The sequence below is a fragment of the Spermophilus citellus genome (genome assembly GCF_964194105.1).
Source record: "Spermophilus citellus genome assembly, chromosome: 13".
Lineage (NCBI taxonomy): Eukaryota > Metazoa > Chordata > Mammalia > Rodentia > Sciuridae > Spermophilus > Spermophilus citellus.
In genome coordinates, this window is record NC_138193.1 from 79,311,519 (window position 1) to 79,334,469 (window position 22,951).

General features: G+C 33.5%; 1 protein-coding gene across 2 annotated transcripts in view; it reads left to right on the forward strand.

Annotated features, from left to right (window-relative positions):
* SRBD1 (S1 RNA binding domain 1) overlaps positions 1 to 22,951 on the forward strand; it is a 227,205-nt gene that overhangs the window by 61,588 nt on the left and 142,666 nt on the right. For both annotated transcript variants that reach the window (XM_081265361.1, XM_081265362.1), the window contains exons 11-14: positions 7,876 to 7,983; positions 11,942 to 12,099; positions 15,237 to 15,327; positions 16,021 to 16,128. In XM_081265361.1, the coding sequence (XP_081121487.1) occupies positions 7,876 to 7,983; positions 11,942 to 12,099; positions 15,237 to 15,327; positions 16,021 to 16,128 (465 nt within the window). The remainder of the gene's footprint in view (positions 1 to 7,875; positions 7,984 to 11,941; positions 12,100 to 15,236; positions 15,328 to 16,020; positions 16,129 to 22,951) is intronic.

The window sequence follows — 22,951 nt, forward strand, 5'->3', positions numbered from 1 at the left end:
GAGGGTGAAAACTCCATGCATGTTGTTGTTCCTGAGGACATTCCTATGCGACAAGATGTGCCTAGGCTAATCTGAATGTTTTCTCCTTAGATTTTTTTTTTTTTTTAAGAGAGAGTGAGAGAGGAGAGAGAGAGAGAGAATTTTTTAATATTTATTATTTTTTAGTTCTCGGCGGACACAACATCTTTGTTGGTATGTGGTGCTGAGGATCGAACCGGGGCCGCACGCATGCCAGGCGAGCGCGCTACTGCTTGAGCCACATCCCCAGCCCTTCTCCTTAGATTTTTAACAAAAAAGTTTAAAAAGTATTTTTAAAAAGAGAAAAAAATAGAAAGTCTTATAGAATTAGAATATATATAAAAGTTATTTTTGTACAGCTGTGTTTGTGTTTTAAGCTAAGTGTCATCAAAAGAGTCAAGAAATTAAAAAAGTTTGTAAAGTGAAATAGTTAAAGTAAGCTAAGGTTAATTTATTACTGAAAGAAGAAAAAAACACTTAAAAATAAATTTAGTGTAACTTAAGTGAAGTCTATGGTAGTATACAGTAATGTTCTAGACCTTCATATTTACTCCCCAGTCAGTGACACTGAGAATAACTTCCAGTCCTGCAAGGTTCATTCATGGTAAGCCCCCTATACATATATACTATTTTATTTTAATTCTTTGTACTGTATTTTTACTGTATTACTCTATGCTTACATATACAGATACTTACCATCTTGTTATAGTTCCCTAAAGTGTTTAGTAAAGTAACCTTCTGTATAGGTTTAAAACATAGAGGCAATAGACAATACCATATAGCCTAGGTGCATAGTAGGCTATACCATCTTGGTTCACAGGAGCATACTTAGAGGCCTGCACTCTGATGAAATGACTTATCGTGCATTTCTTACAACTTATCCCCATTATTAAGTGATGCATGACTGTACTTTTCTGTACCATTTGAATCTTTTATAAAGAGCATATTTCCCCTCATGAAAAAAATAGGTTAAAACATCATAATATAGGGGCTGGGATTGTGGCTCAGTGGTAGAGTGTTTGCCTAGCATGTGTGAGGCACTGGGTTCGTTCTCAGCTTCACATAAAAATAAATAAAATAAAGATATTGTTCCATCTATAGATAAAAATATAAAAAGATAAAAAACTCCATCATATTGTATATAGTATATCTGAAATGTTTTACTCATTAAGGATGATTGAAACAAAAATGTGATTAATAGGATATTACAATATAAATCTTTAAACAAACTGTATGGTTTTCCTAAAAAACCTTTGCACATTAAGGATGATTGAAATAAACATTAAACATTTTTTTTTTAAATTTATTATTTATTTATTTTTTAGTTATTGGCAGACACAACATCTTTGTATGTGGTGCTGAGGATCGAACCCGGGCCGTACGCATGCCAGGCGAGCGCGCTACCGCTTGAGCCACATCCCCAGCCCCCATTAAACATTTTTAAACATCATATTTTTAATTAACCTTTTTAGTTGTTAAGGAAACCATTTAAACTAGCCACACATTTTATATAACACTTGACTTTTAATTTTTCTAAATATATTTGATCTTCACATCAATCCATTTGATTGGTACAGCAAATTTTGTGGCCACCATGTGACTAATAAGAAAGCTAATACAAAGATGTAAAGGAGCTTGGTTAGAATGTTAAATTTTAGATATGCTTATCGGCAGCTATCTCTGTGAGAACATAGCTTAGAGAACTTGCTGTGAATACTACTTGAAAAGTTAGATGTAGCATTCTTTGAGAAATATATGTGCTATACTTTGGTAAATGGCTCCTACATCCAACATACTTCTTGTATCAATTCACTGAAAGCCAGTTTCCCCAATGCAATTCCACAAAGGATCAAATTGCTGAACCACCAAATAATACTAACCAAGTAAAATGTAATTTGAATGTTGATCAGTTATGTCATATCCATACAATGGAATTTTGTGCAGCTTTTAGAAAAAGCTGAGATATAAACATGTCTTATTAGGTTAAAAAGATAATTTATAATTATTTATTCTATAATTTCATTAATGGCAAATAATATGTCTATGTATATATAAGAAAATGCCTGAGAAGATAATAAATGGTTTACTCCTTGGCTTTGGTATGAAATTTTAATTTTCTATCTTATACTTTACTGTGTAATTGTCACTTTCTTTGAATGCTTATTTCCTTTGTAAATAAATAAATAAATTTCATTAAAAATGAAGAGAATAAATATCTAAAAGAAATACTATATTTCAGAAATTACATTAACATATATTTTAATTATAATGAAACTCTAAGATGGTTTTTTAGAAAATATAAAACAGATATGTTTGAGTTTCAATTACAGTTATATTACTTTCTACCCATGTTACTATAGGTGTTTTACTTAATTTTATTTTCAGTTTCATTGTCCTTAAAGTTGTGAATTATACCTTCCTCATGAATTGAAAAGAATGAAGTGATATTCCATGTAATTTTGTAGCTTATACATGGTGTTGAACAGGCCTTTGATAGTATCTGTTATTACAAAGTGGTGAGATTATGGTCCTAATTCCTTTCCTAGAAGTGTTTTAGTAAAGAGGTCACAATAAATTGGGGACAACTTCTAGCTTATTTTCCTGAAAATATTCTTAATTCTTTGTATCAAAGTCTTCCTTAATAAAGAAGTATTAGTTATACTTTTAACCTACCGTCTTGATATTAAGTAAATATCAGGGGATGGTTTTCCTTATAATGATATAATTATTTTTTCCATGGCTTACCTATATTTGACTTTAGTTTTTCCCTTGTACTGTGATGTTTTGTTTTGTTTTGGTAGAGGGGATTGAAACTAGGTCTGCTTTACCACTGTGCTACATCCCCTGCCCTTTAAAATTTTTTTTTAATTTTGAGATGGAGTATCTTGCTAAGTTGTTTAGGACCTCCCTCAGTTGCTGAGGGTGACCTCAAACTGTGATTTTCCTGCCTCAACCTCTCAAGTTGCTGGGATTACAAGTGTGTTCTACTGTGCCTAGCTGGTATTGTGCTTTTAATTATACTCTTTCCAAAAAAAGGATCTCCTTTCCCAGTTAAATAATTGGTAATATTATTTAACCTACAATATGACATATTATGTAACTATAGTATAGTAATATAATGGTACTAGAGATTGACCACTGTAACCACTGTAACCACATCCCCAGCCCTATTTTTGTATTTTATTTAGAGACAGAGTCTCACTGTGTTGCTTAGTGCCTTGCTGTTGCTAAGGCTGGCTTTGAACTCGCAATCCTCCTGCCTCAGCCTCCCGAGCTGCTAGGATTATAGGCATGTACCACTGGGCCCGGCCTTAAAAATATTTTTTTAGTTGTAGACAGACACAATACTTTTATTTTATTTATTTGTTTTTATGTGGTGCTGAAGATCAAACCCAGTGCCTCACACATTCAAGGCTCTACCAACTGAGCTTCAACCCTAGTCCAGTAATATAATTTTTAATCGAAAGTTTTTATTTTTTTTTTTTGTCCATGTAGATAATTCCAAGAGCTGAAACACTTCTCTGGGAACTATGGGACTATTCTCAAGGAATTTTTTCTTTTCTAGAACACATTTGAATGGCTAGACATGCTTGCCTAATGAATTTTTTTCTTTTTCTTTTTTTTGTTTTTTCTCTCTACTACTTTTCCCACTCTGCCTCATATACTTATCCACTCAAGTATGTATTAGATGTTGGAGATCCACCTGGAAACTTGAAAAATACACTGTCTGTCCTTGAAGACCATGTAGTTTAATAAGGGTGACACTGAATAGAAGTAGAGAGTACCTATAAGAGTTTGTGTCATAGAACTCTATTTGGCCTGGCATGTATGTAGGTTAGAGATAGGAATGGGAGTAGAGGCAGCATGAAGTGAGAATTGAGATCAGTGTGGGCCAGGTCATACATAGCTTTCTAAGTATACTAAAGATTTTTGTTTTTTTATCTTAAGTGTAGTAGGAAACTAATAAAGGTTTTAAACAGAGAAGTGTCATGATCAGATTGCATTTTAAAATCAGTCTGGCTGCAACATAGAAAATTATTTGAGAGGAACTAAGAGTAGATGTGGTAGCTTTGGACTAGGGTAATAACAATAGGAAATAAACAGATTCGAGCAATGTTTAGGAGGTAGAGTCTACAGAGGTAGGAGAAATCATTCGATTAAATGGTGGATGGATTGATTAGGGAGAGGTGAAGTGAAGCATAGCATTTGTATGGCAGGGCAAGAAGATAGATGATGGTATCACTTATGCTATGAATATATAAAGTTCTATATGATTAGGGCAGAGAGTGAGCTGAATGGAAATCTTGTTATTATCTAAGTTAATTAGAATAACAAGGAAGAATTTAATACTACTGTCTTAGTATTAAAAAAAATCCTAGGTCTAAATTCAAAACTGAACAATTCATAATTTATAATTATATGTTGCTAGTTCAAGAGGATAAATATGAAGAGGATTTCTAATCTTGTCACGTGCTGTAATAGTTATGTTTGTGAAAACTCCATTAGTTTCTGCATTTGCTCTTTAAACAAAACATATGTGAGGGAATGATCTCAACGCTTCCCTGTTCATGACTTGGACTGTACAGTGACCAGGATTTGTAAGTTTGAGCTCCCTTGCAGCGAGCTTTTATGTCTTTTATCTGATGAGTAAATTTCTATTGTTTAAAATTATACTATTTTTTGTTCAATAGTTTTAAGAACTATCTCCTGATCCAGTTCTTTTTTAAATGTGGAAAAATGAAAGCTAAATGGAGAGAGCCTGTCTTTATCTTAGGTATAAGAAACAAGCAGAGTGTATTTCTTTGCCAAGGTAGAGAATATTTTTTTGTGGAATGGGTGGACAAAGCATGTCTCTGTCAAAAACATACAGTTTAGGGCACAGATCTTTTCAGTTTTTATAGTACTCTCCTGGCCCTTGCAGGCATTTGAGTTTGTGGTTCCTGCCTTATATTTTTGCTTTATTGTGCATATCTCATAAGACATATGTTTCATATTGTAGAATTTGGTTTAGATGAGGTCCTTCAGTTTTATTCAGAGATATTTAGTTGTTGAGTGATGGAAGACTCAGGTTTTGAGATAATATTCTGTTAGGTAAACATATTGTATTGCTTTAAGGATATAGTAAGTAATAAAGTCTGTGAATTCACCATACTGTTTCAAGTCCCTTATGCTAATTTCTGTGAATAGCTTCTAGGAAGCTAGGGAAGGAGCATAAATTATTATTGTGTAAGGAACCAAAAGAAGTTTCTGTAATGCTGGATATTAGTTTAGCTGCTATGTTTCAGGGCTGGGTCCAGTGGTTTGAAGGTCAACTGAATGGAAATAACTGATACATCTTTAAGAATAAAATAGACCCACAGCATTCTTCCAGGGAGGAGAGCCTAGCAGTCTAAACCAAGGGAGGATTTTGAGGTTTGAAAAAGATCACTGGGGGGCTTCAAGAGGATATGCAAAGGTAATAGTAGGATTTCTGGCTATTTCTTGCAAGTAGTAGGGAAATCTTTATTGGAGGCTTAAGGGAATAACCTTAGTAGACATCAGCTATACTAATTAAAAAAAAAAAATCACTTCATTAGTGTTCCTGCCTCTAAGCACTATCTTCATAGCATATTATCCCATGACCTAGGACTGTGTTTCCTCTCTCAACTAGCCAGTCTCTATAGCATGGTATACAAGACCATTTATAATCTTTCCACTGCCTTGTATTCTAGCCTCTTCTTCCTTTGACTTTATCCTGCCAGTTTATACCCAAGCCATACTAATCTATTTGTAGTTACTTGAATCTATCATGTTCTTTCTTGCCTCTGAGCTTTCCAGTATGCTGTGGTTTCTTCTCAGAATGATCATATTCCTTTGCCTTACTAGGTAAGCCACAATTCATTTTTAAAACCCATCTGAGGTGTTTTTCTGGGAAGCTTTTCTTGATGTTGAATTCTCCAAATTAATAATGATGGTAGCAGCAGCAGCAGCAGCAGCAGCAGCAGCAGCAGCAGCAAGTGCTTAAATAGAATGTGCCAAAAAATTTATAAGTCCTTTACATATTAACTCACAACACTGAATTAAATATGATTATTACTCTCATTTTATAAATGAGATAGCAGACATGGTTAAGTAAGTCTCCCAACAAAGTAGTAAAATGGAATTTAAACAGAGATAATCTGCTTCAAATCTTGGTTTTCATTAAATATGTTGTACTGCTATCACCGCTACTTTTGAGCTCTATACCTTTATTTTTGCATATTTCTAGTATTTGCATTTATCATACTATCCTTTTTTAAAAAAGGTCCAGTGAAAGCAAGACTTGTGGCTAATTCTTGTCCTCCTTCTCCCTACCCTTCATGTCCTCAGATAAAGGTGACAGTGGGGAATAGTGAAGATTTAGATAGAAAGAAGGAAATATACATCCTGCCTAAAAGCACTTTCATTGAAATTAAAAAACAAAATTATTTGTAATTTAAGTATGTTACCCTCTATGGAAGGAGTTTAGTTATTTGCTAACACATAACCTTTGGTATGTAACAGTGTAAAGGCTTGTGTGTTTGCTCGCTTAAACTGAGTTCATTTCCTTGCCTGAGATGATTAACAGAGATGAGAGGACCTTTGACATGTATTAATGGATGATTAGAAAACATTTATATTTTGTTAATGGAGTCTGTTCAAGAGCCATTGAAGGGCAAAGGCAGAAATGCTGTAGGTGGATGGAAACACAGAAAGGGTAGGACTAAATTTGTCCTTTTTAGTTGCGTTTTTTCTCTCCATTCTTTCTTCAGTGTCTACTAACAGTTAGTTCTATGGCCTTTACATTCTTCAGTATGGGTATATGTGTCCCCAGTAGAGCAGCATGGCCTGAGTTCTACTCAAGAATGTCCAGGGCTGGGGTTGTGGTTCAGTGATAGAGTGCTTGTGTAGCATGGGTGAGGCCCTGGGTTTGATTCTCAGCACCACATATAAATAAATAAAACAAAGGTCCATTGGCAACTAAAAAAATACTTAAAAAAAAAAAATGAATGACTAGAGGTGAGGTTCAGTTTCTCCTTTGCTCAGTCTCCTTTAATTCTCATGAAGAGATAAAGAAAAGGTAATAGAAGAATCAGTGATTGTCTTAGCGTTTTTTGTTTTTGAGGTGCTGGGGATTAGAACCCAGGCCTTTTGCATGCAAGGCAAGCCCTCTACCAACTGAGCTATATCCCCAGCCCTGTTTTATTGCCATGACAGTGTGGTACAGACTGTGTGTCTTACAGAACAAAAATTTATTTTCTCACAGTTCCTGAGGCTAGTAAATCCAAAATAAGGAATTGAGTCACTTCCTGTGGGGGTAGGAAAGAGGGGTGTTCTTCTTGTTTGACAGTCACCTTCTCCCTGTGTCATCACATAGTAGAGACCCAGAGAAAGAGAGCAAGGTCTCTGGTGTCATGACCTCATCTGAAGCTAATATTCTCCAAAAGGCCCCATCTCTAGATGCCATCACAATAGAGATAAGGGCTTCAATATATGAATTTGGGGAAGGGCACTGTTCAGTTCATAGCAGTACTGTTAGTTCACAGTAATAATTTTTTGGTGACTTTCTTGTATCTTGATATTTTACTTATTACTAATAATGCTTTGATGACTCTTTCCAGCAGATTTTTTCCCCTTTAAGTTTTATGTCTAACTGTAGTTAATAGGTTTTTAAAAATAAAACATCCAGATGTCATAGTAACAAGTTCCAGACACCACAGCCTCTCCTTACAGATTATGTTACTTTTGCTTTAATAAAGGCTTTTCCCCCCTTGCCTATTTCACACTTCTTTCTTCCAGGTGTCCTTTCATGGTCTCATTATTGTCACATCAGGTTTAGTATGGGCTTTCTTTTTGCAGGTGGAGACCACGTGGCTTTGCAAGGCCAGAATTAATGAAGATTTTACATAATTCACTGGATGACTCCTTTAAACGCCTTATTTATCCTCTTCTCTGTAGAGAGTTCAGGTTTGTATTTTGTCTTGCTTAATTTTGTGTGCTATTTATTTTGCATTGTACTGTTAAAGCATATAATAAGTATTTGTTGATTGAGTCACAAAGCCAAAGAACTTAGAATCACAAAGTCTTAAGTTTAAGCCTTGATTGCAATCTGTACAAGCCTTATGCATAAGTCTTAAAACTTTGTTGTTAATTGTGATATACTTTTCAAGCTGGACCACTTATGTAGTCCAGCTTGAAAAGTATATTCTGGAATAATAGTCTTGCATTTTGACAACCAAGCCACATAAATGGTTTTATTGATTTGAGATTTGGTTTGGAAGAAACAAACTGAGAAGTTAATGGAGAAGTTACGTGCAGTCATTTTTTAGAGGTAAGAGAGCCAAAGAAAGCATAAGCAGGACATGATGAATTTATTACTGTGAAGAAGGAAGGCTGTTATATATATTTTATTCTCTAAAGGGGAAGTGTTTGGATGAAATGTTATCAGCAATGATGAGCAAATATCAGGACATTATTAAAATAGCCATTTAAAGGGCCTAATAGAAGTTCTAAGAGCAATAAAGATGAAAACTACAAAAAAAATGGGGTGTGGATTGTTTTAGATGAGAAGATGGAAAGAAAAGAAATGTAGGGAGGCAAACCCCCTCCACTTCCATTTTCTCCAGTCTTTGTTCTGGTAGTCAGTCCTTAAAAACTAGCCATTCTCTCATATGGTCTTTCCTGAGTAGAATAGATTTATTTCATTCTCACTTTTTTTGAAGTTTCAGCAAGGGCTACCTGGAAATTTCAATTTCTAACCATTTCATCAACCTTACTAGAATTTCTAGCAGACTATATACTATTTGTCTATTTCTCTTTTGCTTGACATGACCATTGAGTTCAGGGTATTGAATGAGCAGGTACTCTTAGTGACACATAGCTCTCTTGTTCAATTTCTTTTTATTAGTGACATTCAGTTTCTTGTTTCAGCCTTTTTAGTTGAGAAGTCCCCTAGCAATAGTGATCATTTTGAAATTCTGTTTCAAGTTTATGTTGTGCAACATCTCTTGCTTTTGGTGATAGGGCATAAAATTTAAATATAGGAAATTCTGTCCTTAGTGAAGAAAAAATTATCTTATTTAAAAATGTAATTCCTTTTATATAGTTGTCATTAACTTATTTTTTTTCATTATGCATGTTATGTCCAGTGGCACTTTTGACATTTTTGCATCTATTTGATTTGGGTGGCTGTGGAATAATTTTGTTCAGATTGAATATAAACAATTGGTGCAGGAGTGTCTAACATATAATCTAGCAGTGAGAAATCACAAGGACTTTCCTTCTCTTTTTCTAAAATACCTTTGGTTAAAACAGTACATCTTCTTTCAGTTCTTAAGTTAGTTTGCAGACATTGCCTGGAGATGTGTCTTGATAGATATATTTCCATGAACAGCAGTTGAGGAAGGCAGTCCCAGTCAGTTTTACTTTTTTTTTAATAAAGAAAAATACTTTATTTTTCTTTTTTTTTAGTTGTTATTTTTAGTTATACATGAAAGTAGAATGCATTTTGACATATTATACATACATAGAGTATAACTTCCATTATTGTGGTTGTACATGATGTGGAGTTACACTGGTCATGTATTCCTATATGAACAAAGGAAAGTTATGTCCAATTCATTCTACAGTCTTTCCTATTCCCATCCTCCTTCCTTTCCTTCCATTCCCCCCCTTGCCCAATTTGGTGAACCTCCACCCGCCCCCAGCGGGCCCCTTGCCCACCCTTCTTCTTTATGCTGAGTAATATTTCATTGTGTATACATTCCACAGTACTTTATTTTTCTAATTAAAAAGAACTTTGGGGCTGGGGATGTGGCTCAAGCGGTAACACGCTCACCTGGCATATGTGGGGCACTGGGTTCAATTCTCAGCACCACATAAAAATAAAATAAAGATATTGTGCCCACTGAAAACTGAAAAATAAATATTAAAAAAATTCTCTCTCTCTCTAAAAAAAAAAAAAAAAAGAAAAGAAAAGAACTTTGTCCCAACTATAGGAAAATTGAAAGCATCAGTAAAGCACAAAAGGGGGGAAAACATAATTTCTATAGAGATACCCATTGTTAGCCATAGTTTTCTCCATCTGTGTGTGAATTAAAAGAGACTATTAAGACTATTTTATTTTGTAGTCATTTTATTCAGTTGACTATATCCTATGCATAAACTGCTTCTGCATTTCTTATTAACGTGACTGTCATGATCATTCATCCATGTGGCATTTTTCGTATCTACTTTATTTATCATTTCTACCTTGTCAGTTATCAAGAAGTGTTTTACCTTCTTGTACTGTATCATGCATTATTCCTTCTCTTTATGTCCATGGTTACTGTCTTAGTTCAATGCATCATCATTTCTTGTCTGGATTACTGTACTAGTGTCATAGATGGTTACTGTCTTCTATCTTTTCCAACATAGATTCCACATTGCCATTTTAAAATCCCCATCTCATTATTTTATGCTTGTCTACTTACAGTCCTCCAGTGTATCTTCTTTGTCTCCAGGATAAAACCCAAGTTGGTCAGAAGAACATACATGACCCTGTGTGATCTGGGTTTTTCTTTCTTCTAGAGCTTTTGTATGTTCACTCTGTGGCTTACAAAATTACTCACCTTTTCTATGAGTCATTTCCCTTTCTTTCATCTCCGTTTCCTCTTGATTGACCTGAGCTTACCTAGTTCAGCTATCCTTCCTAGGCATTCCTGTTACGTTAGCACTTAACCATTGTTTTAAACTTGCCTGTGTATTTTTCTATTTTTTTTTTTCCACTGCACAGTGAAAATCAGGGCAGAGAATCTTGTCTTTTTGGCTTATACCAATCATGGTACCTTCTGTAAGACTGTTAACAAATGTTCATCCAATGAATAAAGTAAAAGTGTAGATATAGAAATATTTGGAAAGATACTTCTTCTCTTGTTTGGCTGAATTTAGAGAGAATGATAATGAAATGTTTAGAGAAAATGGAGAAATCTTTAGAAAGTGAATTAAACCAGAGACACTAACATTAGTTAGCTGTGTGCCTCTTTTATAACTGTAACATATTCTGCTTCAGCACTGATATGAAATGTGCTTTGATGACTTTTATATGTTCAGTTTTCTTGTGGTCAATAGCATGTGTAGTTCACATAGTCTAAGAAAAGTTATACTCTATAAATTCTTAAGAATTTCAGGAGACAGTATGTGGAGAGCTTCTATTAAGTAGGTCAATGGAATAAAATTTGGTTTCCAAATGATTTTAAGCCATATTGGACATTTTTATCTTAGAGTGTGCCTAAAAGCACACTTAAAAAAATAACTTCTGCATAAAACTGAAATTATTTATATGAGGCATGATTCTGAACTGTCTATTAGTATCTATGGTAATGCCATGACGCTGAGAATGACAAAGGGGTAGATGTGGAGGATAGAGTAGAGAAGATGACTGGGATATTTAAAGGTAAATGTACAAAATTAAATGTTATTGGAGGCTATCTGTGATTCAATAATTTGTTACTCTAATTTTTGTTGTGTATATTTTTCAAAATTTGATAAACTTTAATTTGACTCCCACATGACATGCAAGTCTTTATACATTTTTTCTCACATATATGCATATCTACACTTTATCATAGCTAAAAGGCTGAGAAGTGATATATACACCTCTAATCATATTACTTTTGTATATAGCAAAGAGCAGATAGAGAAGGAAGGTAGGTATGACAAACTCATAAAGATTACTTCAAAATTTTTGTGGTATTATATATTACTGTGACTAGTAAAAATAGACCCAATCTAATTTTTGTATGGGATGTTTTTCTTTTTAACTTATTTTGTTATAGGGAATGTTCCTGTGAGGAATAACTAACTATACAAAATGATCCCTGTACTTTTTCCCTTTCCATTTATTCATTCATTCATTCATTCATTCATTTATTTTTCATTTCTGAAGAGCCAAACTGACATCAGATGCAGAGAAGGAATCAGTAATGATGTTTGGACGGAATCTTCGTCAGCTTCTTTTAACAAGCCCTGTTCCAGGCCGCACCTTGATGGGAGTGGATCCTGGTTACAAACATGGTTGCAAATTAGCTATAATTTCTCCTACCAGTAAGTTCTTTTTCAGCTTATTATATAAAAGTTGTTTGGTCTGTTGTTAAGTTTTACTTTATAGATTTCATGAGGATTTGGAAATAATGTGAATTTTTGAGGCTTAGCAAATGGTTTTCTCATAGGGATATGAGAACCAGAGAATCAAACTTCATATTTCTCTTTATTTGTTGATCAAAGCCTTCAACATATGACCATCATTTACCTCCTTCCCTATTTCTCAGTAGAGAACTGAGGATTAACAAGGCTTGAACTTGAACCCTATCATCCTTCATCAACTTGTTTGACGTAGTTATATTTGATGCATTTTATTTTTATATGTTTTAAGCACCAAAAGACACTTTTGATTTGTCCAGCTAATATTGTTTTTTATATTCACTCATATATTTACCTTTTCTAATACTTTTCATTTTTTTCTGCATTTCTGTGTTTGCAGTTGAGCACATTTTGCATGGGCGGCAAACATGAAAATCTTATGTTATTAATTTTTATGTGAGTCAGATGATGAGAAATTGTCTCAGTTTTTATTCATCTGAAAAAGTGTCTTTTGCCTTCATTTAAAAAAAATTTTTTATTAGTTGTTGATGGATCTTTATTTATTTTATTTATTTTTATGTGGTGTCAAGGATGGAACCCAGCACCTCACATATGCTAGGCAAGTGCCCTACCACTGAGCCACAACCCCAGCCCTCTTGCCTTCACTTTTGAAAAATATTTTTGATGGTTGTAGAATTCAAGATTGGTTGTTACTTAAAGATGTCATTCTATTTTTATTTTATTTTTTCTGGCATCATATTTTCTGTTGAGAATTTAGCCAAAAATCTTATTATTGTTCTTTTTGAAAGTAATATGTCTTTCCCCCCTGTTTGCTAAGATTTTCAGAAGTTTTCTTATGATATGCATGTGTGTGTGTGTGGGTGTGTATGTGTGGGTGTGTGTGTGTGTGTGTTTGTGCCGCAGTCTTGGCTGGGCACAAAATCACGAGCCACTCACAGCTTTGTAGATTCATGAATTTCCCTTGGAGGTTTTCAAAGCTTTAGCATTTCTAACTGTTCTTAGAAACTTTCTAACTTGTGTTTCCTAGGGAAGTACTTTTTGACATTTTGGGATTCTTCTGTTGGAGGATCATCACATTTTCTATTCTCTCTGCTTCCTCCCACACAGATGCTTATGTGCGTAGGTCTTAGCTGTCAGTGCATTGTACCCATCTGCTCAGTTTTGGGTTTTGTGAAGATGTTTTGTTACGTTTATTATAGATGCACTCATGGGGTTTTGGTTTTTTATTCCTAGTTGTCTTTTTTTTAAACATGATTTTTTTTAATAACTTTATTTGTTTTATTTTTTTATGTGGTGCTGAGGATAGAACCCAGTGCCTCACATGTGCTAGGCAAGCGCTCTAACACTGATGCACAACAACTCCAGCCCCCTTAGTTGTCTTTTGGTGCTGTTCATTTTTATAATAAATGGGAAGTCTGTTTTATCAATTTTTTTCTTCAACTACTGATTCATCCTGTGGCTTTTATCTTTTGCTGTGTTAACTATGATGAAGTTTATTATTCAGATTTTTTTCAAAAAATGTCAAATTACACTTTCCTTAGTTAAATTCAACTTGGTCATGATTCTTTCTTTTGGATATGTTAGTAAATCAAGTTTTCAGTCTTGTATTGCTTATAGGATAATTCTTTTTAAAATTTTTAACATGTCGATATAGGGACTTATCCTCAATCTTCATTGGTAAGATTTTTCTAAGAATTATCCATTTCATCATTTAATCAAAATACTATATACTATTATTTACATACATACTATTATTTGAATCTGTTTCTTTTTAATCTGCTCCATTTCTAGTTACAGCTTCTTTTCATTTCTATACTCTATATTCTCTTTTCATTTCTATATATATAGCTATAGATGGATAATATATCTCATATATTCTGTATTTTCATTTTTATATTCTATAGCATATTTTCATTTCTATTATAATTTATGAAATCATTTTAAAATATAATTTATTTGTCCTGCAAAAACCAAAAACAACCAAAAAAGAATTTTACACCGACTGCTTTAGGAAAATCAGCTCTTCACTTTATTATTTGCCAGTTCCAAGTGCCTATTTGAAAATATTTTATAATTTGTAATATATTTATAGTTATATTTATAATTTAAATATAATAAAATTATTTCTAATATAATACTTTATATTTATTTATAATTAAAAAATGATTCTTTGATTTTTCTTGATTGTTAATTGCTAAAAGTATTTTTTTTTTTTTTTTTTTTGGTACTGGAGTTTGTACTCAGGAGCACTTGATCATTGAGCCACATTCCCAGCCCTATTTTGTATTTTATTAGAGACAGGGTCTAGCTGAGTTGCTTAGCACCTTGCCATTGCTGAGACTGGCTTTGAACTCCAGATCCTCCTGCCTCACCTTTACCAGCTAGGGATTACAGGAGTTACACCTGTTACAGGATTACACGCCTGGCTATTAAAAGTATTTTTTAAAAATAATTTTGTTGCTCCTTTGTGTTGTTTTTTTTCTATTTCATTAATTTCTGTTTTAACTTTATTATTTCCTATCTTCTGCTTTCTTTGAAATTATTCTGTTGTTTTCTTAACCTCCTTGTTAGGAAAACATTGTTTACTTAGGTCACTTATTTCTATTAGGTAATTACACTCAAATCTGCATGAAGTTTTAATTAAAACAATATTTGTATTAGAAATAAAATATTTTCTGTGTATTGTAGTGTAGAAAAGTGCAATTCTTAAATATATAACACAAAGATTTTTACTAGGAAACAAATTCATATGTCTACAACTAAAAAGAAGAAAAAGAATAGTATTACAACAGTGTTTACTATGTAGTGAGTATTCAGTAAATGTTAGTTTTTACTAATTTGTTAACATTAACTGTTTTGTATAGCAAAATAAGTGTAGAGATTGTTACAATCCATGTTACTTTGAAAGAAATAGTTTTTCAGAGGTCTTAGGGAGAAGTGAACATGAATGCTTTAGATTGCATTTGAAAAGACAAGCCTTTTCTCTTACAACTGGCTTAATCAAAACACTGGTGTTATATTTTGTAATTTCTTACAACAAAATGGCTTTTTATTTAATTTTTTTTCTATTTTCTTTTAAGGTCAGATACTTCATACTGATGTGGTTTACTTGCATTGTGGACAAGGCTTCAGAGAGGCTGAGAAAATAAAGAGGCTTTTGCTGAATTTCAAGTATGAAAATAAGTAATCTTTTCAGTACTTCACTGGCCCAGCAAGAAATTCCTTTGAAACCTAAAATAGGGAGGGATCAAGGGAGGTGCCTTGGTGAGAGAGAAGGAGGCATGTAAAACAATGCTGGGGCAAACTTCTGGAGAACTGCATATGGGGATTCCTGACAAGTGCTGCTTCCTCTCTCTTTCACAAATAAGAGGTGGTGATGTTGCCAAAAAGTGAGCATTTATTTCTTCTGTTTGGCCAGTCTTCATCCCCTGTCTTCTTTTCCTTTCTTCCTTCCTTTCCTTCCTCCTCTTGTTCTCTGAGGAATGGTCATAGTTTTAGTTAAGAATGTTCAGAAATTATGACAACATAATTCAGCCATATTGTCTTTATTACAGCTTAGAATGCCCCAGCTTTAACCTACTGCCATTTAATTTTGATTCCTGTTGATGGGAAGAAAGCTGACTGATTCTTCTTGACATTGTATGACAATAAACTGTTTTTTCACTGCCATCTATACCAAATGCAAGGGCAGCATCTTTTAAACTGCATGTCTATTTTCCTTTGAAACAATGGAGAGGTTGCTTGGATATATGAGAGAATAAGAGCAGTGTAGAATAGTATTTGTGCATTCTGTACATTTTCTCTGGTTGATTTCAAAGCATGCCTTGAACTCATCCAGTTTCTCATTCTGTTTCTGCCTTGAAGCTGCAGCACAGTGGTGATTGGAAATGGAACCGCCTGCCGGGAAACCGAAGCTTACTTTGCTGACCTGATAATGAAAAATTACTTTGCACCACTGGATGTTGTTTACTGGTAAGGATGTTAGGAATATTTGTTTTCTTGGAGAGCCATGGGAGCTTCTAAAGTTCCTTTTGTGATGAATTCTCCTTTCTCTTTTTTAAGATATATGTCTTATTTGTCCTCCTTTCCCAACCCACCTCTTGTTGTTCGTGAGAGTTTTGTAGAATTATGTGAAGTGTCTGTCCCTTGGAGAAATTTAGGACAGGAATGACTAGAGCAGGATGGGTCCTGAATCCTCTCACAGAAGCAGCATATTAGGGCTCACCTAATGTGATTTTCCAGGTGTGCATGGTGTGTGTGTTTGTGTTGGAGGGTACCAGTCCTAGGTTAGCAGTTACAGATTGTATGTAACTTTGCCTGCCTTCTCCCAAATATTTTAATGAATCATTGCCCTTCAGAACTGAGAGCCAAGGTAAGGATATGAGTTAAAAAGAATTTTTGATGTTCCTTTCTCATTTGTCTTCCTGGTTACAAGTTTTCTTTACATATAGGCATACATATAACTTATGGATGGTTGTGGATCAGTTTGACTCAGTTTCTTTTAGGATTTTCTGGTAGTTCTGTTTTCATTTTCTGTCGTTTTCCCTTTGGACTTCAAATAGCCAAGATTACCCATTTCAAACTGTAGTGGAATGAATAGTAAGTCCTATAGGGTTTATTTCTAAGAAAGAGGGTAGAAATAGTGGTGGGTATTTAGGGGAACAGTACTCAAGAGCCATTTACCACTGCTTAATGAGAAATCTAATAACTATGATTGTCAGATAATAAATAGGGGATTTGTAGGATGAATAATGCAAAATAAATAATTAAACCTACAAAAGGAAGAACTCTAGGATTCATTTAGTAGGCTAGAAAATATGGGACAGATATTTAGCGTAATTTTCCAAGTGCTTAGAGTGTGTGTAATCAAATTAAGTCAGGAAAACAAAGTCAGGGTGCCCAAAGAGAACTAGGGGAAAATTAGGGATAAACTGTAGGTTCCATAGAGCATGGTTCAGGAAAGGTATAGATTGAAAAGTTCACCTTAGCTTTTTTCCTTCTTTCTCTTGTGTTACTCAAGTTGGCCTAGGTAATATTGTGGGTCTTCCTATTCTGAAACTGAAAAAATGTATAAGTATTTATTCATATTATCCATTTAACTTTTTAGTTAGATGTGTCTTCTTAAGACTATTGACTGGAATTATTATAAGTTGAGTATCATTTACCTGAAATGCTTGGGATAAAGAAGTGTTTGTAATTGTTTTGGATTTTAGAGTATTTGTATGTACATAATGAGATATCCTGGGGATGGGACCCAAGTTTAAACACAAAAATTTATTTATGTTGCATATACACCTTATATATATGGCTTGAAGATAATTTCATACACTATTTATGGTGTACCCATGTTTTGACTGATCTTTCACATAAGGTCAGGTGTGGAATTTTCCACTCTGGTCTAATGTCCATATTCAAAAAGTTTCAGATTTGGACGCATTTCAGATTTTAGGTTTTTGAATTAGGGGTGCTCAACTTTTATATGCACAAAGTATAGAAATTTCTGTTCTGCATAATGCTCTAGTAATTCTGACTTTGTGCTCTATTTTTTCATTGATAAGAAAACTTGCAATTGACAATTATAGACTTATAGTTTCCCTAAAATAAATGATGATTTGGAAATAAGATAATTATATGGTTAGAGTTGTTATTTAATGAACTATGAAAGAACTGAAAATAATATTTAATCTCTGTATGTTGTATTTCAAACTTTGATTAAAAGATTAGGCCAAATGTTGCTTAGAATCACAGCATTTTGTATATTTTGGACTATCACAGATATACTTGAGGCCACTTAAAACTTGGGATCAGAAAATGGAAGAGAACATTTTGTGTTGTTTTTGACTTTAAGTTTAATGTTTCTACTCTGAAAGCTGCGACATATAGGTAGATTTGAGTAGGCAAATATAGGAAGCAAGAAAAAATAAATTATTTTTGCTTTCTAATGATCTTTCTCATTAGAACAGTGAAAAAATTTGAAAATAGATTGAACTGAGAAGGTGTGGTATGTAACAAAAGAATGAGAGAAAAAAAGAAGGAATGCTATTATATAGAGGGCTGGGAATGTGTTTTCAGAGGTTACTATATACATGGGGCCTAGTGAGTGAAGGCCATGGCCTTAATCAGATCATATTAGACAAAAAGGCCTGATGCTGGACACTTGTGAAGCACACATTGAAGCCTATTCTGGTGCAATACCAACCTCTAATAAAAGAAATTGGTATTGCTTTAATCTAATGAATATAGCTTTGTTGCTTGAGATAAATTGATGTATCCGCCAGAGTTTCTAGCTGAATTACAGGGAATTTGATTGAGCCTTAAAGGATAACTCACTTGTTATCTTGATAGCAAAGCCAGTGAAAATTTTTTGCCTTAAAATTTTAAAAGTCAACTTTTTTTCTTTAAAGGTATTACAAATATGTACATTAATTAGAAAATACAGATATATAGTAAAATTTTCTATTTGCTAAATTGCTTGGACTATATTTCTGGATCTTTTATATATGTGTGTGTGTGTGTGTGTGTGTGTGTGTGTGTGTGTAAAGAAAATCATATATATATTGTTTTCCCATGCCAACAAACACACTCTGCTTCATCTTTTAAAGTTTACTAGATAACATTCTTGTGTAGTTGAGTCTTATTTAGTCATGCCTTATTCAAAAGCTTGGTTTTTCTAGTAATTACCATTATAAGCTGAGCTAAAGTAAATGTTCTTATGCTTAGATATTTGCATGTGCCATATTTTCTTTAAAATACATTCTGGGAATTAGAGTATGAGTTTAAAGGAGCACCTTACCTCTTCTCCTACCTGAAAAACGCTGAAATACCAAACCTAGAATACTTAGGTTATTTCTATACTACATTTCTCCTTTCAATATGTTAACCACTTTAGGATTCTGTTATTTAGAAACTTTTATATTGCTTTTATATATATAAAGGTCCACACAGAAAGGGAAGAAAATAAAGTATTTTTTGGGGGGAACAGGGATACCAGGGATTGAACTCAGGGGCACTTGACCACTGAACCAAATCCCCAGCCCTATTTTGTATTTTATTTAGAGACAGGATCTCACTGAGTTGCTTAGCACTTCACTTTTGCTGAGGCTGGTTTTGAAGTTTTGATCCTCCTGTCTCAGCCTCCTGAGCTGCTGAGATTATGGGCGAGAAACATTTTTTTAATTGTCAAATACATCAAAATATGCCAAAGACTATATAAGTTCTATACAATTTAAAAAGAACAAAGTGAACATTCTTGTTCCCAGCTTTGAAGCCCCTTATGAGCTTCTTCTTTGGATTGTCTTTTTCTGCCTATCCTCTTTCTACACCCCATGTAATTGCATGTTTTTGTCAACTTCCTTGCTATGCCCAAAAGACCTGCTAAGAACAAGGTAGAGGAGGAGGAAAAGTTTATGTGATTCACAATTTCAAACGTCTCAATCCATAAATGCCAACTCTATTGTTCTGGGCTGGAGGTGAGGCAGAACATCTTGGTGAAAGGGTATTGTGGAGAAAAGCAATTCAGGACATGGCACTAGGAAGCAAAGAGCTCCACTTACAAACTATATACCCCAATGGCACACCCCCAGTGACCCACTTTCTCTAGCCACACCCTGCCTGCCTACAGTTACTGCCCAGTTAATCTATTCAACTGGATCAACACATTGATTAGGTTAAATCTTTCATAACCTAATCATTCACCTCTAAATTTTCTTGCACTGCTAACACATGAACTTTTGAGCGACACCTGATATCTAAACCATGAAGCTGTTATTTTGAATTTTATGTGAATTATTGCTTATTAAGAAAATTAATTCTAATTATGCATATGTTTAAGTCTTTGAAATACAGTGCTATATTGTCTTCCAAAATGATTTCCAGTTGATACTCTTAGAAATATCTCTGATTCCATTGTTTTGTGGCATTGGCTATTAAACACTGTGTCTATTTTGCTATTTTTGTTTTGATTTTCATAGACTTGAGTTGATTTTCATATAATAAACTAATAATATGACCTTATGTAGGATACGTAAGCTTGTTGTAATAGTTTCTTTATCCATAAAATAGGATAATAATAGTTCCCATCTTAAAAAATTGTTTTGAAGGTTAAGTGACTTAATACATGGAATGTGTTTAGAATAGCACCTGGTACATACTTGCCATTATTATTATTGAGATCAGTGGACATTTATATTTCAATTGTTCATTGGCTGTTTGGGGGTAATCAGGGATAGCTTATTTATGTCCTTTGTTCATTTCTTCTCCCTATTCCAGGTTTTCATTTCATTCAATGATTTGGGAAGTCTTTCTATTATTAATTATTAATCTGTCATGATTTTTGCAAATTATGGAAATAATTTTCCACATTTTTGTTTATAATTTGATCTCTTTATATACAGAATTTTAAATTTTCTCAGATTTATCTTTTTATTTTTGAGTTTTGTATTATGTTTGAGTCTAGAATATTAAAAAGTGTTGTTGTATAGTAATGTTGAATATATGAATCTCGCATATGTCCAGGAATATCAATTTTTTAAAAAATGCAAACCTCTCAAGCTTTTATTTTCCTAACTTTTCTTTAATTCTTTTTCTTTGTGAAGCCACAGAATTACTTATATAGTTGCTTCAAAGTTTGATTCTGTAAGAAATTAAAAATTGACTAGAGAACCTTAGTTTAGATAACAGAAGTAGAGACTAGAAGAAACTTAAATAACCTGAGAAAAGTTTTGAAAAACAAAGGATGGATGCGCTTTCCCCACCCCTTTGTTTTTAAGGTGTCCTCATTCACCCAGCTGTTATATTTTGTGAACCGCAGAGCCTCCTGGTTTCTCCCCTTTCTTCACCTCCCCTTCTTTACTTTTCCATTTCCTTTCTCTTCCTTTCTTTCCACTTCCTTTTCTTCCTTAATTCTTTTGTTTGTTTGTATGTAGTTTAGTCATCTCCTGTTGTTTGGCCAGCAGGGTTATTTCCAGTCTTTGGTTCTAAAACTAGTGGTACAAACCAACAAACCATAATTGTAATATTTATTTATAGGCATATTTAGTATGATATTGGTTATGACCTGAGGAAGAAGGGCATTTCTATTTTTAAATTTATCATTGATACTCAATAGTAAGAGTATTTATATATTGATAAGAAAATGAAGTGTTTTTTTTTTTTTGCCATCAAGTAGCATTTTATATTTCTTTTATTCCATTGTATTGGAATTGTTAAATCTATGAGGTGATGTCTTTTAGATCTTCAAAATTTTAGCCATTACTCTTCAAACATTATCTCATTCTCTCTCTGTTCTTATTCAGAAATTTTAACTATATGCATATTTAGCCTTCTCACTCTATTCTCCATGGCTTTTAACCTCTCTTTTTCATTGTCTGTCTGGGCTGCTTTGTGGTTGATTTCTTCAGGTCTTTTTTCCTAGTTCACTAGTTTTTTCTTTAGCTTTATTTATTCGTGTGTTGGTGGGCATTGGGGTCATTCCCAGTTTTTGTCTATTACAAATAAAGGAGCATGAACATTTTTTTGAACAAGCCTGTGAGCATATGCTTTCATTCTCTTAGATAAACAAACATGTGGAAAGGGTATATTGTATGGTAGGTATGAGATTAGCTAAAGAAACTGCCAAATTATTTACCAAGGTAGTTGTACCATTTTGCATTTCTACCAGTGATGCATCAGAGTTCTGGTTTCTCCATATCTTCAATGGAATTATGGAATTATGGCTATTGTTTGGTATGGTCAGACTCATAAATTTAGCTATTTTAATGGATTTGTTGTGGTATCTCATTGTGGTTTTAATCTGCATTTTCCTAGTGATTAATGATGTTGAGCATTTTCATTTGCTTATTTGCCATTGTGCATCATCTTTTATGAAGTATCTGTTCAGATCTTCTTATTAACAAAAATTGAATTGTTTTCCTTCTTTTTATAAAATAAGAATATTTTAAAATGTATTCTGAATACAAACCCATTCTCGGGAATATTTAAAAAGAAATTTTGGTACCAGGAATTGAACCCAGGGGAGCTTAACCACTGAGCAACATTCTCAGCTCATTTAATTTTTTTTATTTTAATACAGGATCTCACTAAGTTGCTTAGAGCTTTGCCAAGTTGCTAAGGCTGCTTTTGAACTTGCAGTCATCCTCCTCAGCCTTCCTATGCTTACAGGTGAACAACACTATGCCTGGCTCAGGCATGTTTTTAAAACATATACTGGTCTGTAGCTTTTTAGTTTTTTTTTTAAAACCAGCATTATTTGAATAGCAAATAATTTTAATTTTGATGAAATCCAACTTAGGTTTTTTAAAAATAGTTTTTGTCTCCTATTTAAGAAGTGTTTGGCAAAACCAAGGTTGCTATAATTTTCTTCTATTGTAGAAATTTTACAATTTAACTTTCATTTAATTTTTATAGGATTGATGTATAATTTTTAAAATTTTTTTATTCATTTTTTTGTGGTGCTGGGGATTGAACCCAGGGCCTTGTGCATGCTAGGTAAGCACTCTACCAATTGAGCTATATCCCCAGCCCCATATAATTTTTAATTTCTATTTTTACCTGTAGAACTTCTATTTTGTGTGCTTGATTATTTATGGTTTTTAGTTGTTTCTTAATATATTTTCAAGCCTGTCCTTGACTTCCTTAACCATATTAAGCATTTTGTTTTATAGTCTTGTGATAATTTTAGTCTAACACACTTGCAAATTGATTTCTGCTGTCTGTTGTTAACTTCTGATTCAGCTTTGTGGTGTTTTGTTTCCTTTTCTGTTCATTTTTTATTGTGAACTCCTGATTTTCTTGGGAA